General features: G+C 30.6%; 2 protein-coding genes across 2 annotated transcripts in view; one reads left to right on the plus strand and one right to left on the minus strand.

The window, feature by feature from the left end:
- LOC124367653 (cytoplasmic phosphatidylinositol transfer protein 1) overlaps positions 1-14,487 on the minus strand; it is a 29,422-nt gene extending 14,935 nt beyond the window's left edge. The window contains exons 1-4 of the mRNA XM_046824649.1: positions 14,145-14,487; positions 8,917-9,065; positions 5,117-5,205; positions 1,580-1,587 (exon numbers count right to left, since the gene is read on the minus strand). Of these exons, the coding sequence (XP_046680605.1) occupies positions 1,580-1,587; positions 5,117-5,205; positions 8,917-9,065; positions 14,145-14,195 (297 nt within the window). The 5' untranslated portion in view covers positions 14,196-14,487. The remainder of the gene's footprint in view (positions 1-1,579; positions 1,588-5,116; positions 5,206-8,916; positions 9,066-14,144) is intronic.
- Positions 14,488-15,630: 1,143 nt separating this feature from the next.
- Positions 15,631-16,221, plus strand: LOC124368205. The gene has a single exon (XM_046825480.1). The coding sequence runs from the start codon at positions 15,631-15,633 to the stop codon at positions 16,219-16,221; it is 591 nt and encodes a 196-aa protein (XP_046681436.1).
- The last annotated feature ends 236 nt before the right edge of the window (positions 16,222-16,457 follow it).

Consider the following 16,457-nt stretch of genomic DNA (forward strand, 5'->3'; position numbering starts at 1 on the left):
CAGTGAATGATAAACAAAAAAAATGAATACATACTTCTGATTTGGCAACTTGATACAAAACAATCTGTTAGTATAAAAAAACATTTGGACAGATTTTGTTTTAGGTCAGTGCATGATAAACAAACAAAACGAATAAATACTTCTGATTTGGCAACTTGATACAAAACAATCTATTAGTATAAAAAAACATTTGGACAGATTTTGTTTTAGGTCAGTGCATGATAAACAAACAAAACGAATAAATACTTCTGATTTGGCAACTTGATACAAAACAATCTGTTAGTATAAAAAAACATTTGGAGAAGTACCAAATATAGCTTCTTCTAATAACAAAATTAAACTGTTTATTAGTTTAGAAGAGTACTCTCTTTCTGCTGAGTAGGTTATTTTCGTAGGCTGGTAATATGTTGATGAAACATCCTTGATATCTCATTTAGTTTTGCAAAATTCTGATCTGTTAGGTATAAAAAGTGTTAATTTTACTATGATGAGTTAAAAATAGAAAATCTGCTGATTTATCTAACTAACATTCTTTGGATTTCAGTTGATTTAAACACATCTGTATATTTAACTAATGTAAATCGCTTAAATTTAATTAATCATATTTTTATTTGAACAAGTGTTGTTAATTAATCAAAGTTAATTTTTAAAGAGTAACACAGCAAAAACGTTATGCCAACAATGCATTTTTAAACAATATCAACTGTAAAATAACTTGTGTTTCATACTCTAATGAATTCCCATGTGATGGATATTATTGGTTATAAACATGAAAGTGATTATGGATTAGATGGTTTCTCAGAATCAAACCTTACAGAGATTCTCTAGTCTTTCAGAACCACACTTGCATTGGCTTTAACTGGTTAGAAATTATTAGTTGTATCAACTGTGACTTCAAACACATTGGCTAAACAAAAAGGAAGTTGAAAGAGAGAGTTGTGAACAACATTAAGCATGTTAAAAATATTAACAAGAAGAAAGATCGGTTGTAGCAAAACATGCTTTTTAAACTTGACAAAGTTTTTCAAATGTTAAATCATTTAAAAAAATCCAACATAAAAAGTATATAATTGCTCATGAAATGATTTTTATAAAGAAGAAGCAAAATGGTTTTGTAAATAACAAATCTAAGCCTTATTATAAGTCAATACCTTACGCCCTGAACATTTTGGTGATTTTGTTAATTGTGTGTTTAATATATACAATAAACTAAAATAAAAAAATATGGATATGTTCATGATTAGGGTGATTACAAGAGTATGGACATTTTCGTATGCTAGGCTTTGATAGTTAATAATCTTGTAAAATCGCTTCCAAAAGAGATTTGTCGACAAAAACAATACTTTGTCACCAATATCCTTTATAATGGTAAAAAAATAAACAAACAATAACTATACCATAAAGATTAATTGAAAAAAGATACTTGAACTTACAAACAAAGCACTTACCATTAGAAATTAATAGATACATATATCTATCACCCTCAACCTTCTTTTAATAACAATTTTGTGTTTATAGATGTTTCTAAGATGTATTTACTAACTCTAAGAATCTCTTTTAAACTAAATCATATACTTACAGTGTATTCTATTCAGCAACAAACAGCACATGAAACATAAAATGAATTCTTTACATTTCAAAAATGATTGAATTGTTTCGAAACTTAAGTAATATAATTTTAGGAGCCACTGGACAGTAGCAATAAGTATTTTTACAATAACAGCTAATTTTAATTACTGTACTGAATGAATAATTTATAATTTTACAAAGCTAAATACTTATTCTACACTCCGACAAACAAAGAGGGACCAGTGAGTATATTGTGCTACAGTAATTAGTCATTTATTTGACACGATAGAACTTTACAGTGTTCTGTGCATGTCTTCCAAACACTTAAGATATTGTATTACTACACAATAATAATCACAATCTACAAATAAAACTAGAACTAGGTCTGCTAGCCTCACACGTCACTACTCAAATTCCTCTTGTAGACTGTAGAATGCTCTTCAATAGTAGTTGACAATAAAACAATAAAATGAATTTAAGGACTTGCCTCCAGTATCCAGTCTTCAAGTTTATTTTTATAATTGTAAAATTTACATATTGATGAAATGGTGTTACACTAAACAATTGTTAAATTTCCAAACATTATGTTTACACCAGAAGAGTGTTACACCTCACATTTTTATTTTGGGTTGTAAGTTTTATAACACCTATTTTCTTCGTGAACAAATTTGAACCTCATAAAAATTTAACATGAAAGCAATGTTTTTGTTGGGGTATTGGGGTTGGGGCTTGAACTTAGTTGGAAAGTATTTTTAAGTCATAACTCAAACTGTTTAATTTCTTTCTAGACATGTCACACAGCATGTATGGAAGATGCTGTAGAGCTGCGTGTACTTGCATGAAAATTTACGACTGTGACCTTCAACTTCAAGCTGCGCCCAATCATTAATAGCCAGTTTCATAAACTACTGACAACTATTTTTACCCATGAGCAATAGACATACTGAGTTATTGCTTCCCTTAGTAATAAACTTTTATTACCGCTATGGTATATTTTTACTTTGTACAGATCAGTACATACTTCGCCTTTTCCACAACACAATCAAATGTATAAAATCTGTTCAACATAATCGGTAAAAAAAGTAACATTATAAGTAAATTGATAATTTATTTCCTTTTGATTACTACTGCACAGTTATCAGTGTTGACATAGCCACAAAGATAACACTGATAACAGTACAATATTCAGGAGGAACATTCTCTTCAATGTGTAACATGTGGGCATTTTTGTGCAAAATAACAAACTTCTCTAGTCTGATTTGTACAGGCTGTTTGAAAAATGTGGACCAAAACCTCAGAAAATTATTAATTGGCTTGAATTGAACTTAAGACATCATTTGAGCATCACTATTACCTTGCTTCACTTGGTATCAATGCTTTGTTCTATATTTAAACGTGAAAATCGATTTTAAGCTAGAGAATCGTAATTTCTAATTAATGACATTTGTCTATTTAAGGCCTTAGATGAGTATCGAAAGTTATAAAATAACTTAACTTGTTTTTAAAAGGCAGCTGTTTTAAATTTAGTACGTAACAATTTATTATATGCAAATTATATTATTTTGTATACTCTATGGAATGTCAGACATTTTTTATGTGTAATTGGTTTTTTTTCTATGCTCAAATTTTTATGAATCAATTCACTTGCCAGCTGCTAATTGCTTGCAAAAAATAGGTTGTCATCTGTTGGAAATCAGTATTATTGAGTTCTTGATGAAGATATATTTCTGAATATTTTTCTAAGTATTTCAGCAATTAGTAAGTGACAATGGATTTAGCAACAAATGCATAAACCAATAAAATTATGAACCCAGAAAATAATCAGTTAAATAAAAATAAAATATAAACACAATTCAACTTAGAATCTGTTATGGCTTATTGCAGTTCATTCTTTTCTAATGAGTGGAGTATTTAACGTAGTAAAGCAATGAGTATAAAACGCAAAAAAGAAATTCTCAAAGACACTCAAAACAAAGAACAGGAAACCATAGAAGAATTTAGCACTAGTATTATACCTTTTGTAACATATAATGGTGGCAAATATTCTAAATCCTATTATCCTTTCAAACCTTCTATTGTCAATAAAACTAAAAACAAAGATGAACCACAATAATGGAATTATTAAGCCAAAAATATCAAATAAAATTATATATTTACTGACATTACAAATATGCAATGTCAGCTGCTGGTCAATATGCAACAGTAAAGGATGAAGATAACACCCCCCTCCACCTATTGATGGTTCGAAATGACACTTTACTACTTTGTAAACAAGTATATTTATATTTTTGTATATGCATTTCTGCAATAGTGAGCTAAAAACTTTTCTCATTAGGTTAATGTATTCCTTCCTCATTCTCTTTCCAATCTAGTATCAATTTCCATCCTTTGACTTCATGTTCCTGACAATATTCAGTAAGAGAACTTTATAAAATACATCATGAATATTTGATGGGAGAACAGCAGCAGATAATCAATTCAAATGTATTCTACTTATGAATGCGCCCTTATGATGAAATGACTTCCAAATCACCTTGTATTAGTGGTTAATTTGAATGTAAAGACTCTCAAGGTTCTGTTCAGATACCTACAACTGTGCAATACGTATATACACTAAAACGAGTGAAGTACAATAAATCAAGAGTACAGAAATAATTTTAATTCTTTATAATTACGTGCTTTATATATTATTATAAAAATTTCTTTCCAGCACATAATGGTTTTCTCTGAGTATGTAATTCTATTTGTTGGTGATTTTGATGATCTGGATTCTGATTTTAATTGTGTTAGGTATGGTTTATTTGAAATTGTCAATCAACTGAAATAAATCACACATTGAATCGAATCAACTCTCTCCACAATAGCTACGTTATGTGTAGAAAACTCAGTTGCTCAACTATGCTTTGGAGATCATGCCAAAACATTGTGTGAGTTTGATAATACGCTCTGAACGTCTCCGTAACTGACAGATTAGGTTGGTTGCCAATCATCGGTTAGCCCTCTACCTCAGTACCCTGGTGATGCTGTTGCATTCAAGGATACCGTAGTATTGCCAAAGTACTCTATTATTTCAGTCTAGCTGGACCGTGGACTCCAGATTTCAGGAGTCTGTGACAATGTGAGATTTCAGATGCTGCATTAAGCAGAATGTAACTCCAAACATTAAGTCCAGCAGATACAGAGAACATTATTGCCAACTTTTGGTAGTCAACCATAAAAGTCTCATTAACCGTGCTAAACATGAACAGGACTACCTTCGATGTAAAAATTTAGATAATATAGATATTGCAATAAAATATCCTTATTTACTACCCAGCTGCAACACCAATAGATCCATGCAGTGTTTTGTGCCCCACATTATTAACAGACCTTGTATCTTCAACATAACGTTGTACATGCTTCCTAAACGATTATTAAGTTTTTTAATGGCATCAGTAACCTGGTAGCTCGGATAATTGGACTTCTCCTGTACTCGACAAATGGTCTAAGTGACTCCAATCTGCACAGATTTAGTAACCTAATTACAGAAGAAAAATGTTGTAATTACCTGTTATTGTGTATGGATAATAATTCCACGCCTTTTCGGTTACATAAAATACCCTGGGAAGGAATGATTGAATCCAAAATGGCAGTCGGCTGAAATCAAAATAAATGTAACGTAACAATGTTGGTAAAGGATTACACAGAAATATTTAACAAGGACATCATATCATCTGAATTGGATCTTCTATATTAAAATTTAAAATATTCTGAATTTATGGTAATATAATATAATATTTATATACATACTGATCATAAAACAAAATCAGGTCAATAACAGACATTTTAATATTTCTGATTAAAATTATTTACTTACAAGAATCTTTTATATCTTAATCACACTTTATTTTTGTTTCCGATTTCTGGATTTTTAAACAATACCAAATTGAAGACTCTTGGAGCAATTGTAAAATCTTTAAGTATTACTAAAATTTAATAAAAACAATACTTTTCCAATTTTTTTTTTTTTGACGAGGCCTTGTGAAACCAAAGGTCGCTCCATGGAGTTGGCTGATGATAAAATCTTTGGTTTTGAAATACCTCGTCCAAAAAAAAAAAAAAAATTGGAAAAGTATTGTCTTTATTAACTTTTAGTAATACCAAATTGTTTTATTAAATATATTAGAAATTAATCTCCAAGTTTTCCTTCAGTTAGACCAACTACGTCCTATAAAAAAATCCAAATGTTTTATTTAGATTAAGTATGACCTAAACATCCTAACGTGGCCAATAAACTAAACTAATTTTTTGTTCCTTTTTCCACAATTTAACCCTATACATTACAGTTATTTGTTTAAGAACAATACACCTATCTGGTTGGTAAATGTCCATCTATTGTTTCAAATATACCTTATGCAACGGAAATTACCGAAATTGACTTTTTTCTCTGTCACTCACCCTCTTTGGTGTGTATAACATGTTTGGTGTAGTGTGCTTGTATTTTTAAATTGTATGGTTTGCGATTCTTCATACAGCTATTAATAAATGTCAGTTACATAATTGAATTTTTTTTAAATACAACTTGTTCCATTGTTAAAGTTTTTTTGACTTTGGTAAGTTCATTGCCTTATACAGAACCAGAGCATATAGAGTTGGGGTGCCACATCTATATTCATCAAATGACCAACGGACAAAGCATAGAAGACATCATCGGTGCTCCTAATTATGGCAGGTGACCAGCGAACAATGGGGCACGGCGCATAGGAAGCTGGTTTGCCTTAATATTTAAAAAAAGAATAACTAACCCTGTCGTCATTATTTGCAATATTTAAATAGATCTGCTTAAATCTTTTTACTAACACAATTTAAATTGTGAACACAACGTTATCACTTCATATCCGGGAATGCCCTGTTATGATCACTGATGAATTACATCAGATACTTGTTGAAAGAAGCCCTTTTCAAGTCACAAATAGTAATATTCCTGCTGACAAAAGATGTAGGAGTTTAACTTCTTCAAACTCTAAAAGGAAGTTATGGAATGGTGAAGAAATAAGTAGGAAATTTTTCATTTACTCAAGAACCCATATTTTGCTTTTGCTGTAGTCTTTCTTCTTATAAAGCTATATCTTTGTCTGGAACGTGCGGGTTAATGATTGGCAAAACATGTCAAGGTTGTTATCACACTAGATAAGTCACAATCTCAAGTAAATTGTTTCAATCATGGCGGAACTTTCTCAAAGATTATGTTAAGATAAAACCATGGATGACAGAAAAGCACAGTTGAATTAAAGCGGAAACTGACTATTGTTGCTAAGTTTTGAAACATCTTCTAATTATAGTTCAATATTTAAGCAGTTAAGGACTGGCCTATCAAGGCAGCAATGATACAGTATTTAAAGAAATTAATAGCAACTTCTTTAAACTGGTTTAAGACATTTCTAAATTTTATTTTGTGTTGGCCAACCATCTGAGGAAAGTAACTGCTCACGAAACTCACATTCACTACTTGAGTAAACATCCAAAAAGAGCAATAATATCTGTTTGGAACCCATTCCATAAATTTGGTTGTCAAATATGCTGCTCCCTCATGTTCGCTAGCTGTTACATTTTTCAGCATAATTTGAGAGATATTCAACTTTTGTTTTAAGTTTTTATATATAGGTGAAGAATTTTGAAGAATTATGTTACAAACCAGACAGTAAAACCTTTAAGTTACACCTTATGGGAAAGTAGGAGCAATATGATGCTCTCCAACCATTGAAATTCTATATCAAGAAAATGTATGATGCAACACACGAAGCAACAACTGACACTAAAGTATATGCCCAATGGAAGAAATACTGGTGCAGGGATGGCAAAGAAACTGAAAGATTTTAAATTTCTGATTAGTTACATGGTATGCCATCATTTTCAAAATATGCTTAGCTAGCAAAGAAATTCAGTAGGAAAATTTATGCTTACTGGGTGGTATTGACCAGGTATGAAATGTAATTTTTGAAAAATATGAGAGCAGAGAATGCCTTAAACAGTGTTATTACTGATGCAAAAGAGCTGGTTGAAAAATTGGACACTGTCCCACAGATCACCACTGAATCTAAGATCAGACTAAGAAAAGTGAAGAAACAGTTTTATTATGGAGGAAAAGGATTAGTGGAAGAGCTCTACTTCGATCACCTAAACACAAACCTATAGCACAATCAAACAGACATTGCCTTATCTTACTGTGAATTCATACCACATTTCCTAACACATTTGTTAGCTTAAGAATTTTCCTTACTATTCCCGCTTCAGTTGACAGTAGAGAACTGAAAGGGATTTTTCAAAACTTCAGTTAATTAAGGATTATTTAAGGTCGATCATGTAACAGGAACGACTGAGTGGTCCTGCACCACTAGCAAAAGAAAAAGAAACTTTAAACTTTATAGACACGAACACAATCTCAAAGAGATTTCATGAAACAAAAGGCAAGAAAGAATAGAACAAGTAATTTTGCTATCTGTATATTAAGTTTTGTGTTTGTAATTTTATAATGATTTAAATGCATATCAAATATTTAAACATGAATGAGAAGATGACATCTGTACATCATGTAAACAATTTTAGAGCAGAACATATTATAAAGTTCTAGTTCTGGCGAACTGGGTACATTAGAATTCAGTCGCTGAAAATAATAAGCCAAAAATAAAACATTCGCTTAAGAATTAAGTCTCACACACATGCTTACTTAAATTTTATATAGATGTAATTTGTGAATCAATAACACCAATTAAAAGTTTGGCTTCTATTTCATTGATTTTTATACAATTTAGGAGGTTGCTAAATCAGCACTTCATATGGTCCAAACATTTCTCTCAGCCCGGTGCTGGCCGTATACCAATTTTTTAGTTTTTTGACACCTGAAGAAGAGACTAGATTCGTACCTAAAAATGTAGTGTTATATTCTTGTAACATATATAAAAATGGTAAATGTCCAAAATCCAGTTATTTATGAATTACAGTTATTCTAAAGTAATTACTTCAACATTTTTGTTAAATATTTTCAACAAGTATGAAACATTAAATGCATGTATAAAATATTTTCTCTAAATATGTTTTACCAAGCATAATTTGGAAAAAACGTATATATATAATCTCTTAAAGCAGTTTCAAAAGAAAACTACAACATTGTCTAATGTACAATATTTTGTTGTGTTACAACTTTGTCAAGTACACTTGTAAAACATACACAGGATAAAAAAAATTTATATATATATATATATATATATATATATATATATATATATATAAGTATGCAACATTCAGTAAAAACATTTAGCACATTTGTATATTTAGTAAATGTCGGAAACCAAATTTTTTTGTACAAACCTGGATAGGTGTATCCGTTTTTCAGTGTACTGCCCCTTCCCATGTTCAGGATGCTCACATGGGACGTTGACTATCACCTCAACCCCCTCGCCTGACTCTGACTGCTCAAGACTATGTCTCGCAATCATGTACAGCTGACCAACCCGGTACTGAAATACCATTTTATCACCGTTACATTTGTCACATACCATCACATTCAAGAACACTCAATGTCATACATTACAAGTAAATTTGTTAAAAATAATAACATAATTAATACAAATACAAATATTGAACAAAACAAATCTATTACTTGTCTACTAGTCTACTGAAGACTCTTGGAGCAATTAAAAATAATTTAAAACTAGTTCCGTAGTAGTCATAAATAGCAAACTCTTTCAATATTATTTTCAATTTTGAAAGGCCTTGTTCCAAAAATAAAAATAATATTGGAAAAGAGTTGCTATTACTACTAGTAGTCTACTGGTACACAGGCTACTGGAGAGGGACTTAGGGGATACTTGAGTACTTTAATTTTGGTAATTGTAATAAAAATAATTTTGATCTAAGGTCAAGATTTAAAAAATAGTACTGTATTATTTGTGATTGTCAGGACTTCCTAAGATAAGTGGCACTTCCATAAATTGCAAACAGCACTTTTTTTTATTTTTCATTTAGCACGTATTTATTGGCACATAGTAATGAACCACAGTTAAATCCACTATATACAAAATATTCTATATTTGCAATAATTACAAAAATATCAAACACTAGTCCTTCATTGTACAGTATAAACCCACAAATATATAAGAAAACAAAATAAAATCAAGATATTTGCTTGAAATTAGTTTTTATTTTTAGCCCATAAACTTGCATTTAAAAAAAAGTGCTTGTACATAAAAGTACTGCCAACATAATAAATAAAAATGCTAAAAAATAAAAAAACTAAAATATCTGTATTATTTATTTTTAATTTTAGACCTACATAATATATTTTATTTATTTTTTACATTTATAATAAAATATCTTAAAAGTTATAATTATAAACAGATCCTGAAAACTTTAATTAATTTGGATAAAATATACCCAGGTTATATAAAAAAACAATAAATAGTAACTTATGAGAATTTGAGACAATTTTTCATCAATCACGTATAAAGCCACATATATGTGATCTAGTCAAGTATAAAACAAAATTTTTGTTGTCTGTCAGGAATTTAATTCTCTACCAATTGGTATATAGATACCCTAATTCGTCAATAAAATTACATTATCAGTAGTCTATAGCACGATATACAGTGAAACCGTTTTCAGCAAAAACACGAACAGTGATATATCGTTGTGAAACAGCCAAAAGGTTGAAATAATGAATAAATTAATTTCATATTTCACTGCTCACGTAATCCACACACACAAACACATAAATAATACTAGAAACTAAATGACAGTAATAAGAGTTAACACGCCACAATAGTTGTTGAGTAGTGGAAATCATGGTTATTCACAAGGCAGTGAAAACTTGTACAACGGTTGTCGGTGCTGTACTAAGCTATTTTGATCACAGAACACTCCAATAAAATATCGGACACAGAATACCCTCAAAAACATAGATTAAAAAAACATAGTACATAAATATAAACACAAAATGACATTCCCATTTCTAGTATTAAAAAGTAGTTATTTGTGACTTCAACCCCCTTAAACCAAACATACGTATTTCTTATAAGGAGGATGAGCAGAATACGTTAATAACATTAAATTATGATTGGCAACTCCGGTTGTGAACTCCACTGATGGTAAAGTAATAATTTTAATCATCAATAATATAACAATCTATAGATATACTTACAGGCTATATGTATTTATTTAATGTAAGAAACAAAACAGTATAACATTTATTTACTTTTTAATATTTTGAGGGATAAACATGTCTGACAGCTTGTGACACAAATAATACAAGTTGATCACCATTGTACTTTGGCCATTACTCAAATACCGTACCAATGCGTTTACTTTGTTTGAATTAATTTTGAACAATGTAGTTTATTCAATACATTAAAAAGAGAGGGCAATCATTGTAAATAACTATAATTGGAATGTTTTTGTATTCAATAGTTTAGGTATTTTTAATCAAAGATAGGTTCCCTGATTCGGTTGTGGTGGTGGCCACTTACTATATGGCAATGTAGGTTACAGTAAATAACTAAGATTTTTGGGAGATAATTTACAAAAAAGTTGAAATTGAAAATTTTGATGAGTTTAAAATCAAGACAGAGCTATTTCAGCTCTTGAACTATGTTAAATTCGCACATACCTTATGTCAGCAATTTGAAATTTTTTTTAGCACTATTACATAGTTTCAATGTTATAAAAAACAACGAGTTTGATGTATAAGATAAATATAGGCTAGTACCAGGAACATTAAAAAACTGCTGACAATTTTAAACTGCTAATTTAAGTAAAGTACCAATTAAAGTTATAAAAGAGATTTGAGAGACTATTTCAGATCATTAAAAAAAGAAGAATTTAACTATATTTTAAGAGAGAATTTAATAAGCAGCCTACACATGTCATTCACTTGTTTTTATCAAACAGTTCAATATAGTATAAACTTTAATATTATAAATACAATAATCGTAAGCGACAAAAACTATAATTCATCAACAAAAAGAATAATACAATTTTTAATTAAATAAATTTTAAATAACAATAATATTAAAACATAAAAAAACTTATTAAAACATATTAGAGAAACCTTACAATACAGTATTTATATATTGCCCGGATAGCACTGATCAACCGCATTTATAAAATGAAGGAAAGGATTCTCCCCAGACAGATGTATTTTCCTGCAGTAAAAAATTCACAGAATTGGTCTGCTAGACAGTCTGCCGGTATTCCACTTCTTAAACTTCTTTTGACTACTTGCCAAGAATTTTCAATAGCTTGGGTATTTGCACCAGTCAATGGATCAATGAAGTTTTTTGAATGGTTTACAGTAAAATGTACAAACCCATGATCACTTAAATGAAAGTAAGACTTCCAAAAATCTGAAGCTATTATGGTTTCTGGTTTGACATGTTTAAATATCAAAGGTATCAGAGATACCGCATGTCTCTTGTTGTCGGGACAGATCTCGAGTCTGTATCAATGCATCTTCTCATACCTTCAGGTACAGTTTATAATAATCCTAACACCCAAATGCCTTCACCTAATCTCCCATGGTTGTACTTTCTTTTGCCAATTTTACGTTCATCAACTTCTACTACAACCCCTGGATCACCCAACTTTACCTTCCTGTCATCTAGCCAAATGAAACAAACTTATCTACGGAAAGAAAGCCTATCACTTACAGTTTTTCTTGATACATTATACAGCTTGTCACTCCATTCTACCATCAAAAAGTTTTAGTTTGTCTCGTTCTTAGAGAAATAGTACATGAGAGTGACTATATTTCTCATGCCAAACTTGGAACCTTCAAAGAACATGTTGGCAAAAGTGTTTTTTCGTGACATTGTAAGCGTTTTCGCCTCTTTTTTAGCATCAAACCCCACCATGTTTGCACCTCTGACACGAGTCATCACTTCATTTTTGCAGATATCATAAGATGGGTTCTTACGAGCCAAATCCACATCTTGAAGCCACTTGAAACAAATCATGTCCCTTTGTAATATCTCCTCGTATTAATTGCCATTTTCAAGTTCTTCAAATTCTCCATAAGGTACTTATTGTTGTTTATTGTTTACATTAAACATTATTATAATTATTAAGATAAAACCATCATATGTTAATTTTAATAAATTGCAATACCAAATTACTCTTGATAAATAAATTGGGTAGGGTACGATAAGCGGACCCGGTTTTTTATATCGAAATTGGCAAACGATATTACCTAATCATAACCACCGATATAATCAATCGATACTGATTAATTATTTTGAACAATTAACTTAAATAATCTATATCAACAGCTGTAAACACTTTCAAATAATACACGTAATATTTCAATTTTACATAAGTAACATTTGATTACAATTTTAAAATGGCAGTCAATTTTAGAAAACTACACGACATTGCTTTGATGATAAAGACATGTTTTACGTGGCTTCAACATGTTGGACAGAAAAATCCATTATGTGAAATTTGTGGGAGAGAAACAACTGTAACTGTGAGAGGAGCAAATATGATCGTCTTCAGTTTTCCTAATTTTGGTTATAATAATTTGTTTCATCACTGTAAGTAAATATTAAATTCATATTTTAATTTAAAACATATGATTGTTATTGAGGACTATAGATACTTTTATATCGATTGATAGTCTAGGATTTGAGATGCGAATATCAGGTATCGATGGTTACATTCTTCGATATAAGAAACCGGGTCCGCTTATCGTACCCTACCCCCTACCCCAGAATGCCACTTTTAAGTCACAGACAGCCAATACTGCAGCTCTCACACAGTAAGTTAATAGAATAAGTTTGAAACCAACATTCGAATGCCCAAAAAGGGTACGGTCCAATAAGCGGACCCGGTTTTTTTATATCGAAGAATATAATCATCGATACCTAATATTCACATATCGAATCATAGACTATCAATCGATATAAAAGTAATAACAATCATATGTTTAAATTAAAATGTGAATTTAATGATAACAAATAAAAATGAACATAACCAAAATCAGGGAAACTCATAACTTTAACTAAATGAAACAGAACGAAAACGTTTTTACTAAAGTTGTGTCCACCATTACCTTCTTTTTTTTGCATCTGAAGACGACCATGTTAGCTCCTCTGACAGTTACATTTGTTACCTTTCCACAAATATCACATAATGGATTCTTAGGTACTAACCCAACATCCTGAAGCCATAAAAAACATATTTTATCGTCTTTTAAAGCAATTTCGTGAAGCTTCCTAAGATTGACGGCCATTTTAATACACAATGTTACGTGAAATTTAAAATATTACCTTAATTGTATTATTTGAAAGTGTTTACAGTTGTTCATATAGATTATTTAAGTTGTTAAAAATAATTCATCAGTATCGATTGATTATATCGATGGTTATGATTAAGTAATATCGTTTGCCAATTTCGATATAAAAAACCGGGTCCGCTTATTGGACCCTACCCCCCAAAAATAATCAGGGTTACATTGTAAATATTGTGTAATCCTATTTATTGGATTATCTCAAGCAACTTGTTTCTTAACAATGTTTTTGTAAAAGGTAACATTATAGAAAACTTACCTCCTCCACTGTTAACGGCATACATATTCTATATTCTTTTAAAAGAACCATTGAAAAGTCGAAATTAATTGTAAAATATGAAATGAGACTGTTGAAATATATTAGGCCTATTGTTTAGATTTGTAAATAAAAATTATTATTTTGGAAGAAGGTTAGTTTAGTCTGTTAAAAATGTCTAAACTTAGTCATTATTCGGTTAATATCTTTGTTTTACTTGAAAAAAAGTATAATTGATAAATTTTATCAAATAAATTCGCTAAATTTTCAATTTAGCACACACAAAATTAACCTCTTCTCAAACACCGACGACAGAATTGAAATCAGAAATGCGCAGACGACAAGCAAATTCGCTTATTGAGAAGAACGAAAAGTTGACCAATCAAATCAAATCATACAAGCACACGACAGCTGAGTTTTTAAACATAGCAGCCAACAAACTTTTAAAGTTTTTACGAATTTATGATTTATTTAATGTATATGGCTATACATCATTTCACATATGTGTCTTTGATTAATCCAACTAAAAAGATATTAATTAGGAAAACTTTAAATGTCACAAAATAACAATGGCAAGTAATAGTATAACTAAATTATGATGATGTATTAAGAATAGCAACAATCACGAGTGTACATAAACAAGTGTTTATAACAATAATAATAATAATTAGCATTCAACAAAAATTATAGTAATAGCAATAAGAATTTTGCCAAAATAATAACAACCAAAGTAATAATAATAACAACAATTTTTACAATGTTAATAACAAGATAACAACAACAACAAAAATGATAATATTGGTAATAACAATAATTTGTAACAATAACTTAAGTGATAACAACAATTATCGTAAAAATAATGACACTACCTTATTAAAGAATAGCACATAAAACCCAATATTATACGGTTTAACAACAATACAATATTCAACATTCAGTTCAAGTAATGATTATTTAGCAAGCGTCGTCATAAATATTCATATAATAGTGATATATATATAATAGTTTTCTATTGGCAGCGCTCGAGGCAATCGGTCGCTACTCGTTGTTATTCCGCAACATAACCTAAAGTCGTTATCTAAGCTTAACCTATTGATTTATTTTGTTATTCAACAACTAGGTGAAGTTTATTAAACATTCTTGGAAAATGGTGCGGTGCGGTTATTGTGATGAGATGTTGCAACCGGAATGTGATCATGTTGAGTGTCATGGCTGTGGTAACCATTATTGTTTTGGATGTAGTGTTAAGGAAACAACCTTCAGAACAATGAGTGAAGAAAATAAATTAGCCTGGAGATGTATGCACAAATGTAAGGGAAGGTCTACATCCGTGAGTAGTAAATCAAATATTCAGACTCCTGTAAAAATAGGCCTAACCTCAAACTGTGACAATGAGCTTAAGTCTATGACAGCTAGCCTTACCAGTAAGGTCGAAGGGTTTGAAAGCATACTCAAAGAAGTAAAAGACAGCCAAAATTTTATATCAGATATGTATGATGAGATGCTTAATGAAATAAAAGAGCTGAAAAAGCAAAACCAAAGTTTTAAGCATGGGATAGTGGGTCTGAAGAGGAAGGTAGAGGACAGGGATGGTGAAATAGAAGAATTGAGAATGCAGGTAAATGACATGGATCAATACAACAGACGCCTTAACTTGGAAATAAGTGGAGTTCAAGACGCCGGTAAGGAAGATACAATAAAGATATTGGAGAGGGTTTGTGGGGAAATCAATGTTACTTTTGATAGTCAACATATCCAGGCTGCCCACCCACTAAAACAGTTCAACGCTGAGCGCCCACCCACACTGATTGTTCAGTTTACAAGGAAGGACGTTCGGGACCAGTGGATAACTCAGGGAAGAAAAGCCTACAAAAATGCTGCAGCGGGCAAGCCTAAAGTCTATTTTAATGAAAATCTGACAGTGGACAACAGAAAACTGCATAGAGAAACCAGACTTAAGGCCAAAGACAGAGACTATAAATTTGTGTGGGTGAAAAACGAAAAAATCTTTGCGAAAAAAAGTGAAAATGCTTCAATTATACATATTAAATCAAAAAGCGACCTGGACAAACTTGTATAAGTTACAACAACTATTTTATACATTTCAATCATTATGTTTTTTCTATCTTTATTAATGTTTACAATTAGCTCAAGTGGTACTTATGTGGATGGCTTGATTGTTAGGTGTTACTCAGTGTTATGTCTGGGTTGGTGTATATGTCTTAGTATTATTGTAACTAATAGAGGAAGTTTTGCCTTTTCTCAATTAGGTGGCTTACAATGGTACGATGCTGTAAATTATAGTCTAATGATTAT

This window comes from Homalodisca vitripennis, chromosome 8, assembly GCF_021130785.1.
Source record: "Homalodisca vitripennis isolate AUS2020 chromosome 8, UT_GWSS_2.1, whole genome shotgun sequence".
In the NCBI taxonomy this organism is placed as follows: Eukaryota; Metazoa; Arthropoda; class Insecta; order Hemiptera; family Cicadellidae; genus Homalodisca; species Homalodisca vitripennis.